At 42.7% G+C, this 17,252-nt stretch overlaps 1 protein-coding gene and 1 long non-coding RNA gene across 2 annotated transcripts in view; one reads left to right on the forward strand and one right to left on the reverse strand.

The window, feature by feature from the left end:
- The window catches only part of DHX32 (DEAH-box helicase 32 (putative)), a 52,306-nt gene that overhangs the window by 4,285 nt on the left and 30,769 nt on the right, over positions 1 to 17,252 (forward strand). The window contains exon 2 of the mRNA XM_041744009.1: positions 10,405 to 10,919. Coding sequence (XP_041599943.1) covers positions 10,638 to 10,919 — 282 coding nt within the window. The 5' untranslated portion in view covers positions 10,405 to 10,637. The remainder of the gene's footprint in view (positions 1 to 10,404; positions 10,920 to 17,252) is intronic.
- LOC121484586 lies at positions 12,423 to 16,484 on the reverse strand. The gene is made up of 2 exons (XR_005986069.1): positions 15,998 to 16,484; positions 12,423 to 15,884 (listed from the first exon to the last, which is right to left on the reverse strand). It is a non-coding gene; the product is annotated as an uncharacterized LOC121484586 (long non-coding RNA).

The raw sequence follows: 17,252 nt of genomic DNA on the forward strand, positions 1-17,252 counted from the left end.
ACGTGATCGGTTCTCCATTTGAAAGGGATCACTGGCAGCATGTGAATGACGGATTGGTGGAGAGCCAAAACTAGAGGCAGAAAAACCAAACTGGAGATTTTGTAGTAATTCCATTAAGAAATGAAAAAAAATAAGTGTGGTGGTTGGGAGGGCAGTGAACAGGAATGAGGGGCCTCTGAGAGGGTCCAAGCAGCAGGTCTTGGTGTTGTAGGTGGGGAGGAGGAGGGAGAAGGCAGGGATGCCACCCAGGTGATGGGGGAACAGTTGTGTTAGTTATCAAAATCTAGAACACAAGAGAAGGAAAGAAGTCTTTTTCTTCTTAGGAAGCATGAGAAATGCATACATGATGAATGCAGTTCATTTGAAATGCTTGTCTAAATTGGGATTTCCCTCAAGTAATGGTTGGATGTGTGGGTCAGGAACTAAAGAAAGAAGTCTGAGACGAAGGTAGAAATTTAGATTAAGCATTCAGAAATTGGAGTTAAAATATGAATGATTTTCTCCAGGGAGATTATGTGGAATGAGAAGAGAGTTAAGCAGCAGGTCAAGGCTAGGACCCCGAGGGTACACAGTTATTTGTCACAAGGAGTTGGGTGGGGTGGATGAACCCAGGGAGACTAATAAGAAGAGACGAAAAAAGTAAGCCCCAAATCTGGAAAGATTGGGACACCTGGGTGACTCAGGGGTTGAACGTCTGCCTTCAGCTCAAGGCGTGATCCCAGGGTCCTGAGATCGAGTCCCACATCACGCTCCCCACATGGAGGCTGCTTCTCTCTCTGTCTGTGTTGCTGCCTCTCTGTGTGTCTCTCATGAATAAATTAAATTTTTTTTTAAATCTGGAAAGATTAATAAAGCAGAATCCCTGCTTTTGAGGGGTTCGTGCATTGGCATTCCCTAAAATTAAATTTTCTTCCACTTGCCATAGAATGTGCAACATAGTTTATCAATCTATTATTGTGTTATTAAAGTTACTGCAAAATGATCAGGAGATCTTTCTGTATATAAGTCTACAAAAATTTAAATTACCAGTGGAAAATAGGATTCTTAAATTAATTGTGCAGGATTGGTTATTTTAGCTGCATTTAATATGAACCAAATTGAGTTAAAAGTGGATCTTTTTTTTTAATTTGAGGGTTTTTAAAAAGCCAGCTAATTTAATTTGCCAGCTAATTAAATCAAAACAAAGTCACTTGTTAGAAGTCTGGAGATAAGATTTAAAAAAAAAAAAAAAGATTTATTTATTTATTCATGAAAGACACAGAGAGAGACAGACACAGGCAGAGGGAGAAGCAGGCTCCCTGCAGGGAGCTCATTGCGGGACTCCATCCCTGGACCCCAGGATCACGCCCTGAGCCCAAGGCAGATGCTCAACCACTGAGCCACCCAGGCATCCCAGATTTTTTTTTTTTTTTAGTGAATTCTGAACTTTTATCTTGTTCAAGAAAGGTTTTAAGTAGATACTAGAAGCCAAATAGAATGTGCTTTGGGGAGCTCTGAGCCAATTAAAAGCAAGCAATAGGGTAACCTTCTAAAAATCCTAGTAATCACAAGCCCATTGTTTCAATTAGAGTATAACATGCCTTGGAGATAAAGTTTACATATTAAATATTTGACTGTAATGCCGCATGGGTGATCACAACCATGTTTTTCAAAAATTTTCAATGTTTTTCTTTCCATAAGAGAGCTACATTTGTTTTGTTCTGTAGTATTTCTTCCAGACCACTCTGCCTGACATCTCACATAGCATCAAGTATTCCTTCAGCCCACAGCTCAACGTGAGCCCTTGTTCTTTTATGCAGTCAGGAAGCAGTATGGTACAGTGTAGTTAGGCATATACTGTACACTTAACTAGGGTTAAGCTGAGATCAGACCACTTGACTTCAAGCACCTGCTCTCCCAGAGACGAGCTATTAGAAGCTGGATAAATTAACCAAACCTCTGAAGGCTTAAATTTCCTCATTTGAAAAATGGAAATAATAAAGTAAACCCTCATGGGGTCTTTAAGAGTTTAAATGAAATAATCCATACAAAGTGTTTAAGCACATAGAGCATCTGGCACCCAATAAGCACACTCTATAAAGGCTAATTGGTAGAATTATCATCATTACCATTATTGCTATCAGCCCAACTCTAGGAGCAGTAGAGAACCATGTTTCTCGAAGTGTGATCTGCAGACCAGTTCCAGTCCATAGACGGTTACTGGTTGGCAGGAAGATAAGGAACTTGTGCCAGAATGTAAATAGACTATGGCACTAATCATACTGTTGCACTGAGCTGACGTTTTTAATAGTAAGACTTCTTCAATGAAGGAAGCAATGGGTTGATTTATATTCAGTGCAATCTCTTTATTTTGCCACAAATAAGCATTTTGAATAGAATTGGCATAGCATATTGGATCAGTGATCCTGTTCTCTAAAAAATAATAGCCCTTTATCCTGAAGACAGTTATTATTCACTTGTAATGCCTCATTAACCCTCTCTGTTCTAAACATTATAATTATGGGTTACAAGGATATTGTTTATTAGTTCAGCAAATATTTATTGAACACCTAGTCTGTGCAAAACCCTGTGTCTTTTTTTGTACAAGTTGTAAAGATGGCTCACAAATGGATCTTGACTTTAGTAAGTCTGCAGAGCATCTAGAGGGAGAGGACAAAGTGAAAATCTGAATAAATGTGTTGAGTACGTGTAGCAAGTGTTTCTGTTAGTCCTATAGCTTAGTTCCGAAGGTTCCACGTAGACAGATGCCTCCTTTTGCTGAGCTCTTCCCATAAATGGCTAGAATTAATACTTTTTATTTTTCAATACTTAGACTAACATAATAGAGATCAGTGTTCACTTTATCAGGCGTAGTGATTCAAACAATTAAAAAATCTGCAACACTAGGGAATCACTGAATTAAGGGATACAAATGACAAAAGACAACTTTTTCAGATTAGTATTTACAGAAGACTCATCTTTAGGCATTTTTAAAATTATTGGTTCTGTTTGATCCTGTATACAACTATTTAATGATAACTTACTGCTGTTCAGAATATGAGGGAGACGTTAAATAGATACCAAAATGTTTCTCAAGTTTCAACAAATTAGCACTGAGTCTTCAAGAAAAATTCATTGGTCAAATAGTGGCAACACAGATTAGGGAGTCATATAAAAAGAATACTTTTTTTAAAAGGCAAGATATGTGTGTACTTATTCCCTTTTCTCTCAGAACTTGTTCCCCAAAGAGTAGAGATAAAAAGGGGTTGACTGTGAATTAGATCACAGAACAGACTATTTTCATAGACCTATCAGAAAATGATTTAAAATACTCAGGTCGGGAAATGTTATTTAGTTTTCATAAATCTTAAGAATTCTTGTACATGAAAATGATTTTTTGCCTGACTTGGTAAGCCAGCTCGTAACCCCATTATGTGTTTCATCCTGCCATTTGCCTTAAACTGTTACCAGCTTTCCTAGAACTTGATTCACTAATGACTTTAAGAAAATGATGATCTTTAGTATTAAAAAATATATGATACATCAAATTTAAGAGAAGAATTGTAAAGAAAAGCAGAAAGTAAAAATAAGAATTTCAATCACAAAATGACGGGGTGAGTTAGACCCATGGCACTTAAAACACAATCTTTTTAGTGTATATACCATCTTTGGTGGTCTGGCCCCATCTGCTCTGTGAGCTCATCTGTACCAGAGCCTTTCTCTCTCCTTTTATGTACCAGCCACATCTTCCTTCTTCTAGTTACTTGACCATAAGACTAAGTCCGTGTGTCGTAAACCATCTCTGTTCCACACCCCACACTCTGCCTCGCTGGGCGGTAAGCTCCATGAGGACAGGACCCAGACCTGGCTGTTTTCTCTGTGGCACTGGCCTGTTTGCAGGGTAGACACTTAGTGGGCACTCGGGTCCTGGCTGAGTCGGTAAATGGAAGGCCAGAAATACAGGGATGGAAGATGAGAAAACTTGAGGACAGAGAAAACCTATTAGATCATGAATAATACCTATAATAAAACAGACAGATGGAAGTCTTAGAAGTGGAAAAATCCCTAAAGAACAGAAAGTGATTCAGTCATTAGCTGCTCAGCCTCTAATTGCTGATTAAACACCCACAATATTCAGGCTCAGACTGTGGAAATTACCAAAGAGGGCATCGCTCCAATAACCGTCTAAGTAGCGAGACCAGAAGCATAGGGAAAGGATGGTAGGTAGTCCAGACAGCTGAGGAGCTCCCTGGTATCTAAGGACGTTGCCTCGTCCATATCGGTTATTTCCAGGTTATTTCCTGGCTGCTGGGACCATGGGCGGCCCGGAGCAAGCTTGGGATGCACCTCCGACAGAAGAGATCTCAGCTCTGCTGTTTTCTGCACCGTAACTCTTCTGGAAGAAGAAAACGGCTTTAATGTTGAAAAAAGCATGAGCTGTGGTTTGGGTGTATGAGTCAAGGGAAAACTAAGAACCTGTACAAATATTTCAGTTTGGAGATCTGGGAATTCATGACAATTTCAGGCCGGAGCCTTTAGGAATAGCATGATTCTGTGATTGCATGACTGGAAGGGGACACAAAGTCACTGAAATCCAGCAGCACAGTGACAGTAGGATGTCGGCATGAAGCGAAGGTGTATGGAAATGGGAGGAACCGAATCCTGAGGAGTTTTAAAGGACGTTGTCACAGACACAGTGTAGGGCAACTTGGAAAAGTTGAGTAAAAGTACCTCTGAGGTACTAATGTCACTCAGCAAATGCTGATTGAGTGCCTAGCAGGTGCCAGGCTCTTGTAGGACAGCAGTGAGCAAAACAGACACAAATCCCTGCCTCCTGGTGTTGGCCTTCTGGTGGAGGACACCAGCCATACGTAAGCAAGATCAAGAGGTCAAGTGTAGACTTTGCTGGACCATGGTGAGCATCAAGGGGAAGGAACAAAGCAGGAGGAGGCTGGGAAGTGGGTATGAGTCGCAGGGGGTGTGGGTCAGAGTTTAGACAGGGTGGCCAGTAAGCCCCTCACCCAGTTGACATTTGATAAAGACCTTTACAAGGGGGGTGCCTGGGTGGCTCAGTGGTTGAGCATCTCCCTTTGGCCCAGGGCATGACCCCGGAGTCCTGGGATCGAGTCCCTCACTGGGCTCCCTGCCTGGAGCCTGCTTCTCCCTCTGCCTGTGTCTCTGCCTCTCTCTCTCTGTGTGTCTCTCATGAATAAATAAATAAAATCTTAAAAAAAAAAAAAACAAAAAACACAAAAAACAAAAAAAACACCTTTACGAGGAAAGGGAGCTAGATGCTGGGACACCTGAGACAAGGACATTTCAACCCCAGGAGCAGGCGCTGCGTCCTGAGGTCAGCCCGTGCCAGGGTGTCTGAGGAACATCCAGGGGCCACGTGGCTGGAAGGGGGAGGGGGGAGGGGAGAGAGCAGTTGGAAACAAGGCTAAGGTTGTGCTGAGCCCAGGGCCTCCAACCTTGTTGATCCTGTTAAGTGGGGTTTTCCCTGGAGTAAGATGAGATGGGAAGCCAGTAGAGACTGAGCAGAGGACACGTGAGCTGACTTAAACGGGGTCACCGTGACTCGGTTGAGAAGTGATTGATAGGGCCAGGAGTGAAACCAGAAGGCGAGCCAGCAGGCTGCTGTAGTGATCCAGGTGACCACCTGCTCCCAGCGGAGCACCAAGGGTGCTTGGTGTACTTTGAAAATAGAACTGACATGATCAGGTTGTTTTCTGTTGCTTCTATGACAAATCACTGCAAAGTTAGTGGTTATTTATTCTCTTCCAGTCTGATAGGTTAGAAGTCCATCGAATGATCAAGGGGTCGGCAGGGCTGTGTTCCTTTCTGGAGACTAGAAGAGAATCCATTTCCTTGTCTACTCAGCTTTTAGAGGCCACCCTCTCATTCTTTGGCTCATGGCCCTCCCTCTGTTTTCAAAGCCAACAGCACTGTATCTGTCGCTCTGGCCTGTCTTCCATTGTCCTCTCTCCCTCTGACTATACCTGGGAAAGATGGTCTGATACCAGGGCTCTCAAGATTAGGTTGGACTCACCAGGATGGTCCCCCTAGCTCGAGGGCTTTACCTTCATGACATCTTCAGCCCTTTGTGGCATTCAAAGCACACGTTCGTAGGTTCTGGGGATTAGGATGTGCACATCTCTGTAGGCTTATCAGCCTAGTGCATCCATTGAAGGATCAGATGTGGAATTCAAAAAAAAAAAAAAATCAAAAAAAAAATCAAAACAAACAAACAAACAAAAAAAGATGTGGAATTCAAGATTGAGAAAAATCAAGAATAACTTCAGATTTTTTGGTCTGAGCAATTGAAGGAAAGGAAGTAATTGGTGTGGAAAAGACCAGGTTTGTGGCTTTGAGGTAAATATCGAGAGCTCGGTTTAGGACATAGTTTGAAATGCCTTTTAAAAATCCACACGGGATGTGATGAGGCAGTAGTAGAACATAGGAGACCGAAGATTAGAGTGAGGATTGACAGGACGTGTAAATGGGAGTCCTCCTCATATAGGTGGCACCAAAGCTGTGAGACTGAATGAGACCACATAGGCCCTGTTCGATCTCTGCAAAATCCTAATGTTGTACATTTGAGAATTTGATAGGCGTGAAGAATGTATTTATAGTAAATTGAACACGGAGGAAAATGTCGAAGAGGAGCATTGAACCGTAAAACCTAACCCAAAGTTTCTCAGGACAAATTTCGCAATCTTGTTTTACATAATCCCTTGCAAACTTTATCTTTTCTGTGAACTATATTTCTAGAATTGACTGCATCAGAGTCAAGGATCCAGATGACTAAGACATAGCTCATCTTACATCAACTTCTGAGTCTTTCTTGTTGAGGGAGTTTCATGTTACATTAGCTCTGTGTTGTTTTCATAAATGCTCATTTAAAAGTTGTAATAGACTCACTTCAAAGGGCAGTCCTTGACAAATTATGCAGGCTACAATTTATTTGTAAGAATGCTTTGAAAAGGAGCAAAAACCAATCTTTCTGGTTCTTGTAGTGAAATGTACCTAATACTGCTAACAGAACAAATTTTATTAACTTTTATTTTGAGTGGCATGTAACCTGCCAGATTTGTTTTCCCTTCTTGGTACTGCTAAATCTGCCAACGGCCAAAACATGGATCTCTTGTATGTATTTAATTACATCTAAGAAAATACTGATACGGCTTGTGCCAGTTGCAGAATAAACGCAGCGAGGTGTTGTGTATCATGAAAACTCCACCACTGCCCCCCTCTAAATCTGGAACTCAAACTACGGAGCAGCAGAGAGTCCCTCTGAGTAGTGAAAACAGATTGTCACAAACTTCATAGCTCTGCCCCTCAGACTCCTTGGATTCAATGTAGAACCTTTTGAGGACTCAACCTTTACAAGTATTTCTGTCAAACAAGCCTAACTGGTTTCTAACATGCCTGGTAGGAGAGTTGGTCAGAAAAGCAGACAAGGCCCCGCTAGGTAAGCATGTTGACCACAGTGTGACATGGGTACTGAATCCCTACAGAAAGAGGGGCTCCGGGGATGCCTGGGTGGCTCAGGTCATGATCCCCGAGTCCTGGGATTGAGTCCCAGGGCTCCTCGCAGGGAGCCTGCTTCTGCCTCTCTCTCTCTCTCTCATTAATGAATAAAAATAATTTGAAAAAAAAAAAAAGGAAAAGAAAAGCAGGGCTCTGGACCAGTGGATCCTTGGACACTAAAGTCTGAGGACATCTTTCTGTTTGGGAACTGATGTATCGGTGACCCCAAGTCATGAAGAGAAAGTTAGGCTGTTCTAGTAGGCAGAGGTCTGGGTATCTGTTGCTGTAAGGCCAAACCCCCGGAACGGAGAACCTACAGAAGTGGTGACTGTGTGTGTTCCCTCTCACGGTCCCTTGGATTGACTGGGTGGCCGTGGGTGCTGCTTTTGCCGGTCGTGTTGGCTGGGCCTGTGGTCATCTGGAGAGCTGACCTGGGGAAGGGTCTCCCGTGGCTTACCCACACGGCACGTCTGTACTGTCTGTCAGAGGAAGCCGAGCTTTAGTCCCTTCCCAGTGGCCTCTCCGGGTGGCTTGGGCGTCTCGCAGAATGACAGCTGGCTCCAAGAGGGAGTGTTCCAGTCATGTGAATGTGGTTCAACATCCCTTCACCGCATTCTTTTGATCGCAGTGATTCACAGGGCCAGACAGGGGGAGAGGAAGTAGACTCCACCTCCCCAGGGGAGCCTGCAGAGCGTGTGCGGCCACCTTCAATCCACGTGACACAGAAGTGGGTGATGGAGCTGGATTGTGTACACGTGCTGAGGGGGCCTGGTGACTCTCCAGTCTCTGGAGACATAACCGTCCGGAAAACTCGACTCTTCCCCCACAGGCTCAAAGTGGTCAATACTTTATAAATAAGATTTTACTTTAATTACAAGATTATTGTGCCTTTAGGGAGCATTATACGACAAAGAGACACATTTCAAGGGTATTTATTTGGTAAAAAAATAATAGCTTGTTTTGTTTTGGTAAAACAGTTCAGAAATTGTTCCTATGGCAATCATTGGTCATAAGAAGAGCAATTTATATGTAGAATGAGAACCTCTAGAAGGGATTCTAAGCAGAATAAAGGAAAAATGGAATATAAAACCAAATGTTGACTTCTCTTAAGCAGTGGAGTTTTTTGATTCTTAGATACCTTCTCAAAGTTAGCTTGTCCGGTGATTTTTTAAAAAATATTCTATTTATTTATTCACTAGAGACACAGAGAGAGAGGCAGAGACACAGGCAGAGGGAGAAGCAGGCTCCTCGCAGGGAGTTCGACATGGGACTCGATCCCGGGTCTCCAGGATCAGGCCCTGGGCTGAAGGCGGCGCTAAACCGCTGAGCCACCCGGGCTGCTCTTGTCCTGTGATCTTAAGCCATCGTGTTTCTTGGAGCTGGCTCCATGTGGCTCTGGTCTCACCCATAGGAGCAGCAAAGAGCTGTGCCGTTCATCCATACTACATTTATGTTATTATACCATTTTAATTTTGAAGCAGCAGCTTTCAGAATGGATTTTGACGAACTCTACCTTTGAGGAGCTAAAACATCCTTTCTCTCCTCCCTCTAGTTATTAATTTCTCCCTCTTTTGGCCTACTTGTGTGTGAGTTTATAAAAGTCTTGGTCCTGACCTCAAAGTATCTTTACGTGTGTTATAACCGAAGCCCCAAGAAGGCACTCAACAAGCGCTTCCTGAGTGTTTCCCTGGAGTCTGGCTTGAACAGTGAAGAAGCCTGTCGTATTACATAGGATGAGGAGCTAGCCCTGTGAGCCCCCTAATCATCTAAAGCAATGGTTACCATAAATGGGGTGCTGTGAAAAGAGTAATGTAACTGAGAATATCATGAATTATAGGCTATGCTGTGTTCTTTTTTGCTTGAGTTTCTTCTGTGTTTCTAGTTTTTACCTGGTTAATGGGAAAAGGGGCTTATTTCCAGCAATATTGATTGGATTTTTAAAAATCACTCATAATTGAAAGATCACTTACCTGACACGTAGGGAACAAGTTACTGGAGTAAATTTGCCCTTGCTTGGGTGACTTCTTCATTTAAAATGTTCTTAGGGTGCCTGGGTAGCTCAGTCGGTTAAGCATCTGCCTTTGGCTCAGTTCATGATCCCAGGGTCCTGGGATCAAGCCCCGCATCGGACTCCCTGCTCAGTGGGGAGTCTGCTTCTCCCTCACTCTCTGCTCATGCTCTCTGCCTCTCAGATAAATAAATAAAATCTTTAAGACAATAAATAAAATAAATATTTTCTTTTATTGCCTCTTGAATCTGACATTTTGGGCTCAAGACCCTGGAATTTCAAGAAGTATGTGTGAGGTTTCTGGTTTGATGAAACCAACAAAAGATCTTATTAATAAAAGCTAACTAACTGTAGCCTGAGAGAGAAAAAAAGAAATCCACTTTCCTTACCTGTCATTGTAAACCGGCATAAGCAAATCTAAATGAAATTTTGTATAAAATCTTCCTTTAAGCTAGAGAACTTCTTAATTAAAAATAAACCAGTGTTAGGGGAACACTCACTGGGCCCTCACAGTTTTCCCCATGACAGGATCCAGCATCTCTTTTGCGGTGGGACTAGAGACCACATGGTGGAGCCTTACAGCCACCATGTACCCACCCCCCTACTCATCCCCCATCCCCTGGTTCACTGTCAGGGCCTGTGCTGGAGGTTAGGCAGAGAGCACCCAGTCCAGTGTAGAACTGTCCCCAAGCTGGCCAGGAGAAAAATTGCAGCTGACCAGACTTCAAGAGCTAGCCTGAATTATTCCTGGTCTTTCAAATAGGCAGCAGTAACCAGTTCACAGAAAAAAAAACCCATTACTGCTTCTGTTTTGAACACCTGTGCTTCTTTCTTTTGCACATCTTGTATGTGTACCTGATTTTCCCCCTTTTTTTGTGTGTTTATAGTGCGATTTATGGACGGTCGTTCAACGTGCAGGAGAGTGCTTACCTGAGCCAGCACAGAAGGTAACCGGGCGAGGAAACCAGATGCAGATTTGAGGACTTCAGCTTGCGGAGACTTTGAACCAAAGTCTTGGCGATTAAGACGTCCAAGTCTGTATCAACCCTGTTCGCAGTGGGTTATTGTAGGAGAAACTGGAACATAGGATGCCAGCTGCTTGAGCTCCCTCGTGGACAAGATGGAAGAGGAAGAACTGGAATGCCCAAACTCTGCCTCTGAGAAACGCTATTTCCCCGAATCCCTAGATTCCAGTGATGGGGATGAGGAGGGGATTTTGGCTTGTGAGGATTTGGAACTTAACCCTTTCGATGGTTTGCCATACTCATCACGTTATTATAAACTTCTAAAAGAGAGAGAAGATCTTCCAATATGGAAAGAAAAATACTCCTTTATGGAGAATCTGCTTCAGAATCAAATTGTGATCGTTTCAGGAGATGCTAAATGTGGCAAGAGCTCTCAGGTGAGTAGCCACTACAAAAAATACCATTTGCTCTATGTGTTGTACTTATTACTTAAAAATAAGCATGATGTCACAGGATAGCGTTCAGGTTTTTTTTTTTCATTTTTAAAGATTTTTTTGTTGTTGAGAGAGAAACAGACAGCAGGAGCATAAAGGCAGAGGAAGAAGCAGACTCCCCACTGAGCAGGGAGCCTGCCGTGAGACTCGATCCCAGGACCCCAAGATCATGCCCTGAGCCTAAGGCAGACGCTTAGCCCACTGAGCCACCCAGGCCCCTGAGCATAGTGTTCAGTTTTAATAATGATATCTAAGCCAAAAAAATAGAACAAAAAAAGAGTATTAGCAATTCAGGCACAACAATTAAGTTACTTACTTACTTGGTTTTGTTTATTAAAGTCAGCTGAATAACAGTTAATTATACCTATGTGGATATTAATTGTGTTTAGTGTACCAGTAAATTTTCTCCAGAATAGTAGATAAAAATCCATTCAGATTGTTTCATTGCTCGTATTCCATTTAAAAGATGTGATAGATGTTATTTGCCTGCCATAGATTTGGAGATTAATTTCCGTGTCTGCGTGCCCAGCAGCCTGATGATTGAGGTGTTTCTATGCTTATTGGCAAAGCTGGTTCAGCGACAGAAATTCAACAGCACAAGAAAATTATTTCCCAGACTATAAGAAATAAGTGAGTGGCCAAATGCCATCCTGGCCCCAGGTCATACATTTTGGGAGCTAGTATGGAGGATAGAATTAGGGTAGCTAGTTAATGAAAATGTATTGTCCAGGCTATGGTTACCCCTGAACTTCCAGATTTTAGTAGTATTTATATTTTGCTTTAAAATTATAAAGTGTTGGCAAATTGAACACCAATAAAAAATAAATTTATTAAAAAAGTTATAAAGCAAGCAGTAAGTATGTTTATTACAAAATTCATGTATGGATTCTCGGCAATGTAAGAATTAGAATAGACCCTAAAGATAATCTGAAAGAATAGAATCCCTTTATTTTTCAGAAGGCGAAAGCGGCCCAGAGGGATTTGATAATTTGTCACATAAATTTCTGAGTTGGAATTATAAGAATATCTTGTGTGCATTGCCACTTTCAGGTTGTTACCTCTGAGACATAATTGTTCTGACTTACAGAGAGGAGGGATAGACAATAGGTGGTGGTTCTCTTTAGAGCTGCCAATGTCAGGGGTTTGCTATGAATTGTTATTTGTTGCAGTGAGTTATTGTTACAACAAATTCTTTTGGTCTGTTAGCAAACCAAAAGAATTCTTGGTTGAAAACTGGGTATAATATTCTTGGTTTCTGTGGACAAATGGCAAGTTAAAAAAATGATTTGAAATTGTTATTTTACAATAATTCAGACTTACGAAAAGTCGCAAAAATAGGTCAAAGATTTTCCATATGTTGTTCACCCAGCCAGCTTCCCTAAGTGTTAATATTTCACCACATTGGCTTTATCATTCTCTGTCTTTCCATGCACACACACACAGACACACGGACATGCACATTTTTTATTCCGAACCTTTTGAAAGTTAACGATATAATGGCCTTTGCCTCCAAATACTTCAAGTTTTACTAAAAACAGGGCACAGCGACACTGTAATTATAAAAGTCTGAAAGGTAAAATTAACGTTTCATGATTATCTAATATATAGGCATTCAAATAGCATGATTTTCCCTACTAATGTCCTTTATAATAAAAAAAAAAAGTATTTTTCTGGTCTAGAATCCAATACAAATTACATTGCATGTAATTGTCATTTCTCTTTAATCACCTCTAGTCTGAAACAGTTGCTCAGTTTTTCCTTGCCTTTCATGACCTCAACATTTCAGAAGAGTACCACTAGGTGTTTCGTAGGACATCCCTGAGCCTGTCTGATGTTTCCTGAGGATTAGATTCCAGTTACACATTTGCGGCAGGAAGACCACAGAAGTGCTGTGGTGTCCTCCTCGGTGCATCCTATCAGGAAGCGTAATAAGATTTTTCCCTTAACTTTAATTAAATTTGATAGCAATGAGGTGATGATTTCCTTGTTGTTCATCGTAAAGGTATTGTCTTCCACCATCATTTAAAAAATGTGGGGAGATTCTCATACCCACTGCCTAATGGAAGAAATAAGGTGCTGTTATTCTCAGAGGCTGTTGTGTGGCCCTTCCCCATACTTTACCCACTTTCTTCCACAAAGTAACTTGTATTAATCATTTCTTGCCTTTCTTTATAGCTTTACTATGTTTTTGGTATAAACACCATTAATTTCGGTTAGCCAGTTTTTCACTATTAAATGGACATATTGTGTTCTTCTGAGACCAGCTTGTCTTGCCCAGGTGTGACTGACATTCAGCCATAACAGTGATGCTCTAACCTGAGTCTATCAGACTCCCCTGGAGGCCTTCCACAACCGACTTGCTGCCCCGCTGACCCCGCCCCCGCCCCAGTTTCTAATCCAGTTGGTGTGCGGAGGAGAGCGTGGTGGTTAACAAGCCCAGGTGATGCTGATGGTCTCGAAACCGTGCTTGAAGAACCCCGCGTGATCCTGATGCTTTAGAGCTGGGTTTCCTGTGCTTTTCCTCTTTATGCTGTCCCACTGTGTGACTGTACCACAGGTTATATATCCGCTCTCCTGATGGTGGACATTTGGGTTGCTTCCAGAGTTTCCTATTCCAACAGTGTTGTGATGACCATTTTTGGCTTTTTTTAATAGGCTCCACGCCCAGTGTGGAGCCTAAACTCATGACCCTGAGATCAAGACCGGAGGTGAAATCAAGAGTTGATGCTTACCCAACTGGGCCACCCAAGTGCCCCGTGATGAGCATTTTTGTATATCTTCTGTTAAATATTCTCAAGAGTTTTTACACAATGGAGTAAAAAAAATCAATGATTCACTTTAAAAAAAGTAAAAGATATGAGGAGATACTTTGAGACAATATAAAGTATGCTTCTCATCGTGTGTTTGCCTACTAGTTTTAGCATCCTTAGATCATTCTTTGACATTATGATGCTGGTAGGTAACCAAATCAGTGATTTCTCTACTTCTGACATTCCTACAGTTAATATTTGGAATTCTTCTGAAAAGCTAAACTTTCTCTTCTTTCTTTCTTTCTTTCTTTCTTTCTTTCTTTCTTTCTTTCTTTCTTTCTTTCGATATGGTCACATAAATTCTTTCTTTATTTTATGGATTATAAATCATTACTAAGCCCATTTATTTAGTTCATATTGTCCCTGATGTGGCCTCTGGGAGCCCCTTCAGGGTTTCTGTGTCCTGCTCACATGACCACATGGTTCTTGAGCACTTCTTTGCTCTTTCTCAGTAAGACATTACAGGTTCCATCCACCAGGAGCCCTGGTTCCTTTTAGTGGAGAATTGTGCTTAGAAACCAAGATTGGAGCACTAAGTGGCATTGCCATTGGCTTATCATTGTTTCCCGGCCCTGCCAACTATAACAGAGCAATGAAGTAAATTTGGGGGGGTGTGTGCTACCCCTCTCCCTCTAACTCTGCATCTCTGTTTCTAGCTCTTTTTCTCTGTGTATTTCTTTCTACATATATACACGTATATATTTGTCTTTCTTTCTCTTAAAAAAACAAAAATTCCTGCCAATGCCAGTTTCACACCACAGGGTTCATTATGACCTTGCCCATTTCCTAAAGTTTTGGTTAACAAGAAGCTACTGTTGAAAACTGGGTATAATATTCTTGGTTTCTGTGGACAGATGGCAAGTTAAAAAATTATTTGAAGTTTTTTTTTTCCCCCCTGCTCCCTTCTCTGTGGGAAACCTGCCACTCATTATTCCTGATAGCATTACTTGTTCAGTCTTAGAACATACTCCTAATGTAGCTTCAGAATTGCTAACCCACACTTTTGGTTAAAAAAAAAATTAAAAATATATACTCCGCGTTTTTCTTTTAGAATTTGTGATCTCTAAGGGCAAGAATTATCATCATCTGTAATATATTATGTGAATACCTAACAGCAGTTTCTGCTGTCATCGTTGACTTCTCAACCATTTTCACAAATAATGCTGGTTTTCTGTTAATTGAGAAGTCAGTGTATATCTTCAGGGTGGGAGAAATCAAAATAGGACTCAGATGATGGGAAAATTGGCCTATTCCAAACTAATTTAAATAGTGGGAGCACTGGTTGTTTTCTCAGTTCTGGAAACAACAGCCTGGTTATTTTTGAGAGAGCTTCTAAGACTACTTTGTTCCTCAGAGTTTTAAACCTTTCTAACAAAAGTTTGTCTTTAGACCCAGGCCTTCTAAAGAGAACCACAAACATTTTGCAGGATTTTAAAAATCCATCGCACTTTGGTGCAACTGGCATTTTGTGGCTGCCCTCGGGAAAACAGGACAACCTTTCATACATTTATAGAACCTTTTCCTATTGCCTTTTTCAAGGGCAGCTTTATTTAAAAAAAAAAAAAAAAAAAAAGCCTGAAAGAGAATGGAATATTTTTAGAACTATCTATTTTTTTTTTTTTTTTTTTTTGCTTCTCCTTCTTTAGCTTTTGTCCTGAAATTTCCCAGGAAACAGATGGATGGGTTAGTGAGGTGGGTAAGTGCAATGTACCTGAGATTTAACCTAAATTCAGACTCTACCTGGTATAGAACATCTCTACCCTATTGAGTAAACTTGTCCACTGTTTCTGCTGGTAGAGTCCACCTGTGTTCACTCAGTGTCAACATATGTACAAATTATGATATCCAGGGACGTGGGATACTTAATTCAGAAGGGGACCGAGTGCTCAGTAATGTATCCCGGCGTCGTGGCTCACCGTGGGAGCCTTGGGAGTGTGCTCAGGCACAGGCGCTCTGCAGTGATGTTTTTGTTGGGATTCTTACCTTTGGGTGAGTCCATGGTTCTCACGGTTCCTTTCCACTTTTGGATCCGGTGCCTCTGGTCCTGAAATACGGGCGAGCGAGCAGAGCCTTGGCACTGGGCGCAGCCTCAATGGTCCTAGGAAGCAGAAGAGGAACCAGGCTGTCACGGACAGAAGAGCGATGGAAAATGAGGGTTCGGGGGCCTTTGCGGGTAGGATGTGTTAACAGGAGTAGCCTCGTGTCTCACACCTGACTCTGTCTCACTTCATGTGTGCACGTATCCGTTCAGTGAACGGAGAGCATCTCTGGCAGTGGAGGGGAAGGACAGGAAGTCCTCGCGGTGTAACTCCGTGGCTGTCCTCTTGCCACGGTGGCCGGCAGGGGCGCGAGTGCAGATCCCGCCGCTGCTGCTCCCCTGGATCGGGCCCCCTGACGTCCCTGCACCCCAGCACTCCCGGACCCAGATGCCGGCCTCTGGGCCCGTTGCCTGGAGATCGGAGCGCCTTTGCTTCGCTTTGGGTGTGTACAACCGGGAGAACTCCGGCTGCTGATTTATGTTGGTGAAGCCTCGATGTAGATTAGGTTCTGGTTACTCAGGGGACTCCTACCCGCTCTCATCGGCTGATGGGCGGGACGTAGGAGCCCGGGGACACGTGTTCTCGCCATGCACTGTGACACGGATTGCCCGCCTCGACCGCCCCGGGGACAGCTGAGCCGGGCGCTGGGACAGAGCTGAGGCGTGCTTCGGGCTTTAACACACTTGGCACATCACACGTCCAGGAAATGGCATTTAAAAAATGGGCTGAGGGAGGAGCCCCTGAGTGGCTCAGTCGGTGAAGTGTCTGCCTCCGGCTCAGGTCATGATCCTAGGATCCTGGGATCGAGCCCCCGCAGCGGGCTCCCTGCTCAGCCGGGAGTCTGCTTCTCCCTCTCCCCCACCCCGCACGCTTGCTCTTTTCTCAGATAAATAAAATCTTAAAAAAAAAAATGGGTTGAGGGAATATAAAACAATTGTGAGGTTAAGTTCAAAAGGAAAATATTTGCAGTCGTGATTTCTAGTAGGGAGAGTTTCTAAACCAAATATATAAATTTGGGTGTTGTCTAATTGCCCAGACTCCCATGAAAATGTGTAAACAGGTTCATTTTTTTTTTCATGCGTTAAAAGAGCAGTTTCCTGTTTTGTTCTCCAGATTGTACAACTATTGCCACGTTCTGCAGTGTTACGTAAGGCACCAAGCGGCCTAGAACCCAGTGTTTCTGTCTGGAAAGAGTAAAACCAAGTGCTTGAGAGAAAGGTGCAGGTATTACGGTCTCCAGGTTCTTGTGGAGCCAACCTGCGCGGGGTTCTGGACGCCCGGGGTGGGGCATCTTCCCCAGAGAAGCCATGGAGGGAGGAGTGAACTCTCAAGTAGGGGCAGGTGTGACTCCTTGGTGAGAGGGTAAGGGATGTGGGGGTAAAGAAGAAGCCCCACCCAGAGGAGAACTAATGAGAACAGCACAGTGT

Source organism: Vulpes lagopus, chromosome 2 (assembly GCF_018345385.1).
Source record: "Vulpes lagopus strain Blue_001 chromosome 2, ASM1834538v1, whole genome shotgun sequence".
Classification (NCBI taxonomy): domain Eukaryota; kingdom Metazoa; phylum Chordata; class Mammalia; order Carnivora; family Canidae; genus Vulpes; species Vulpes lagopus.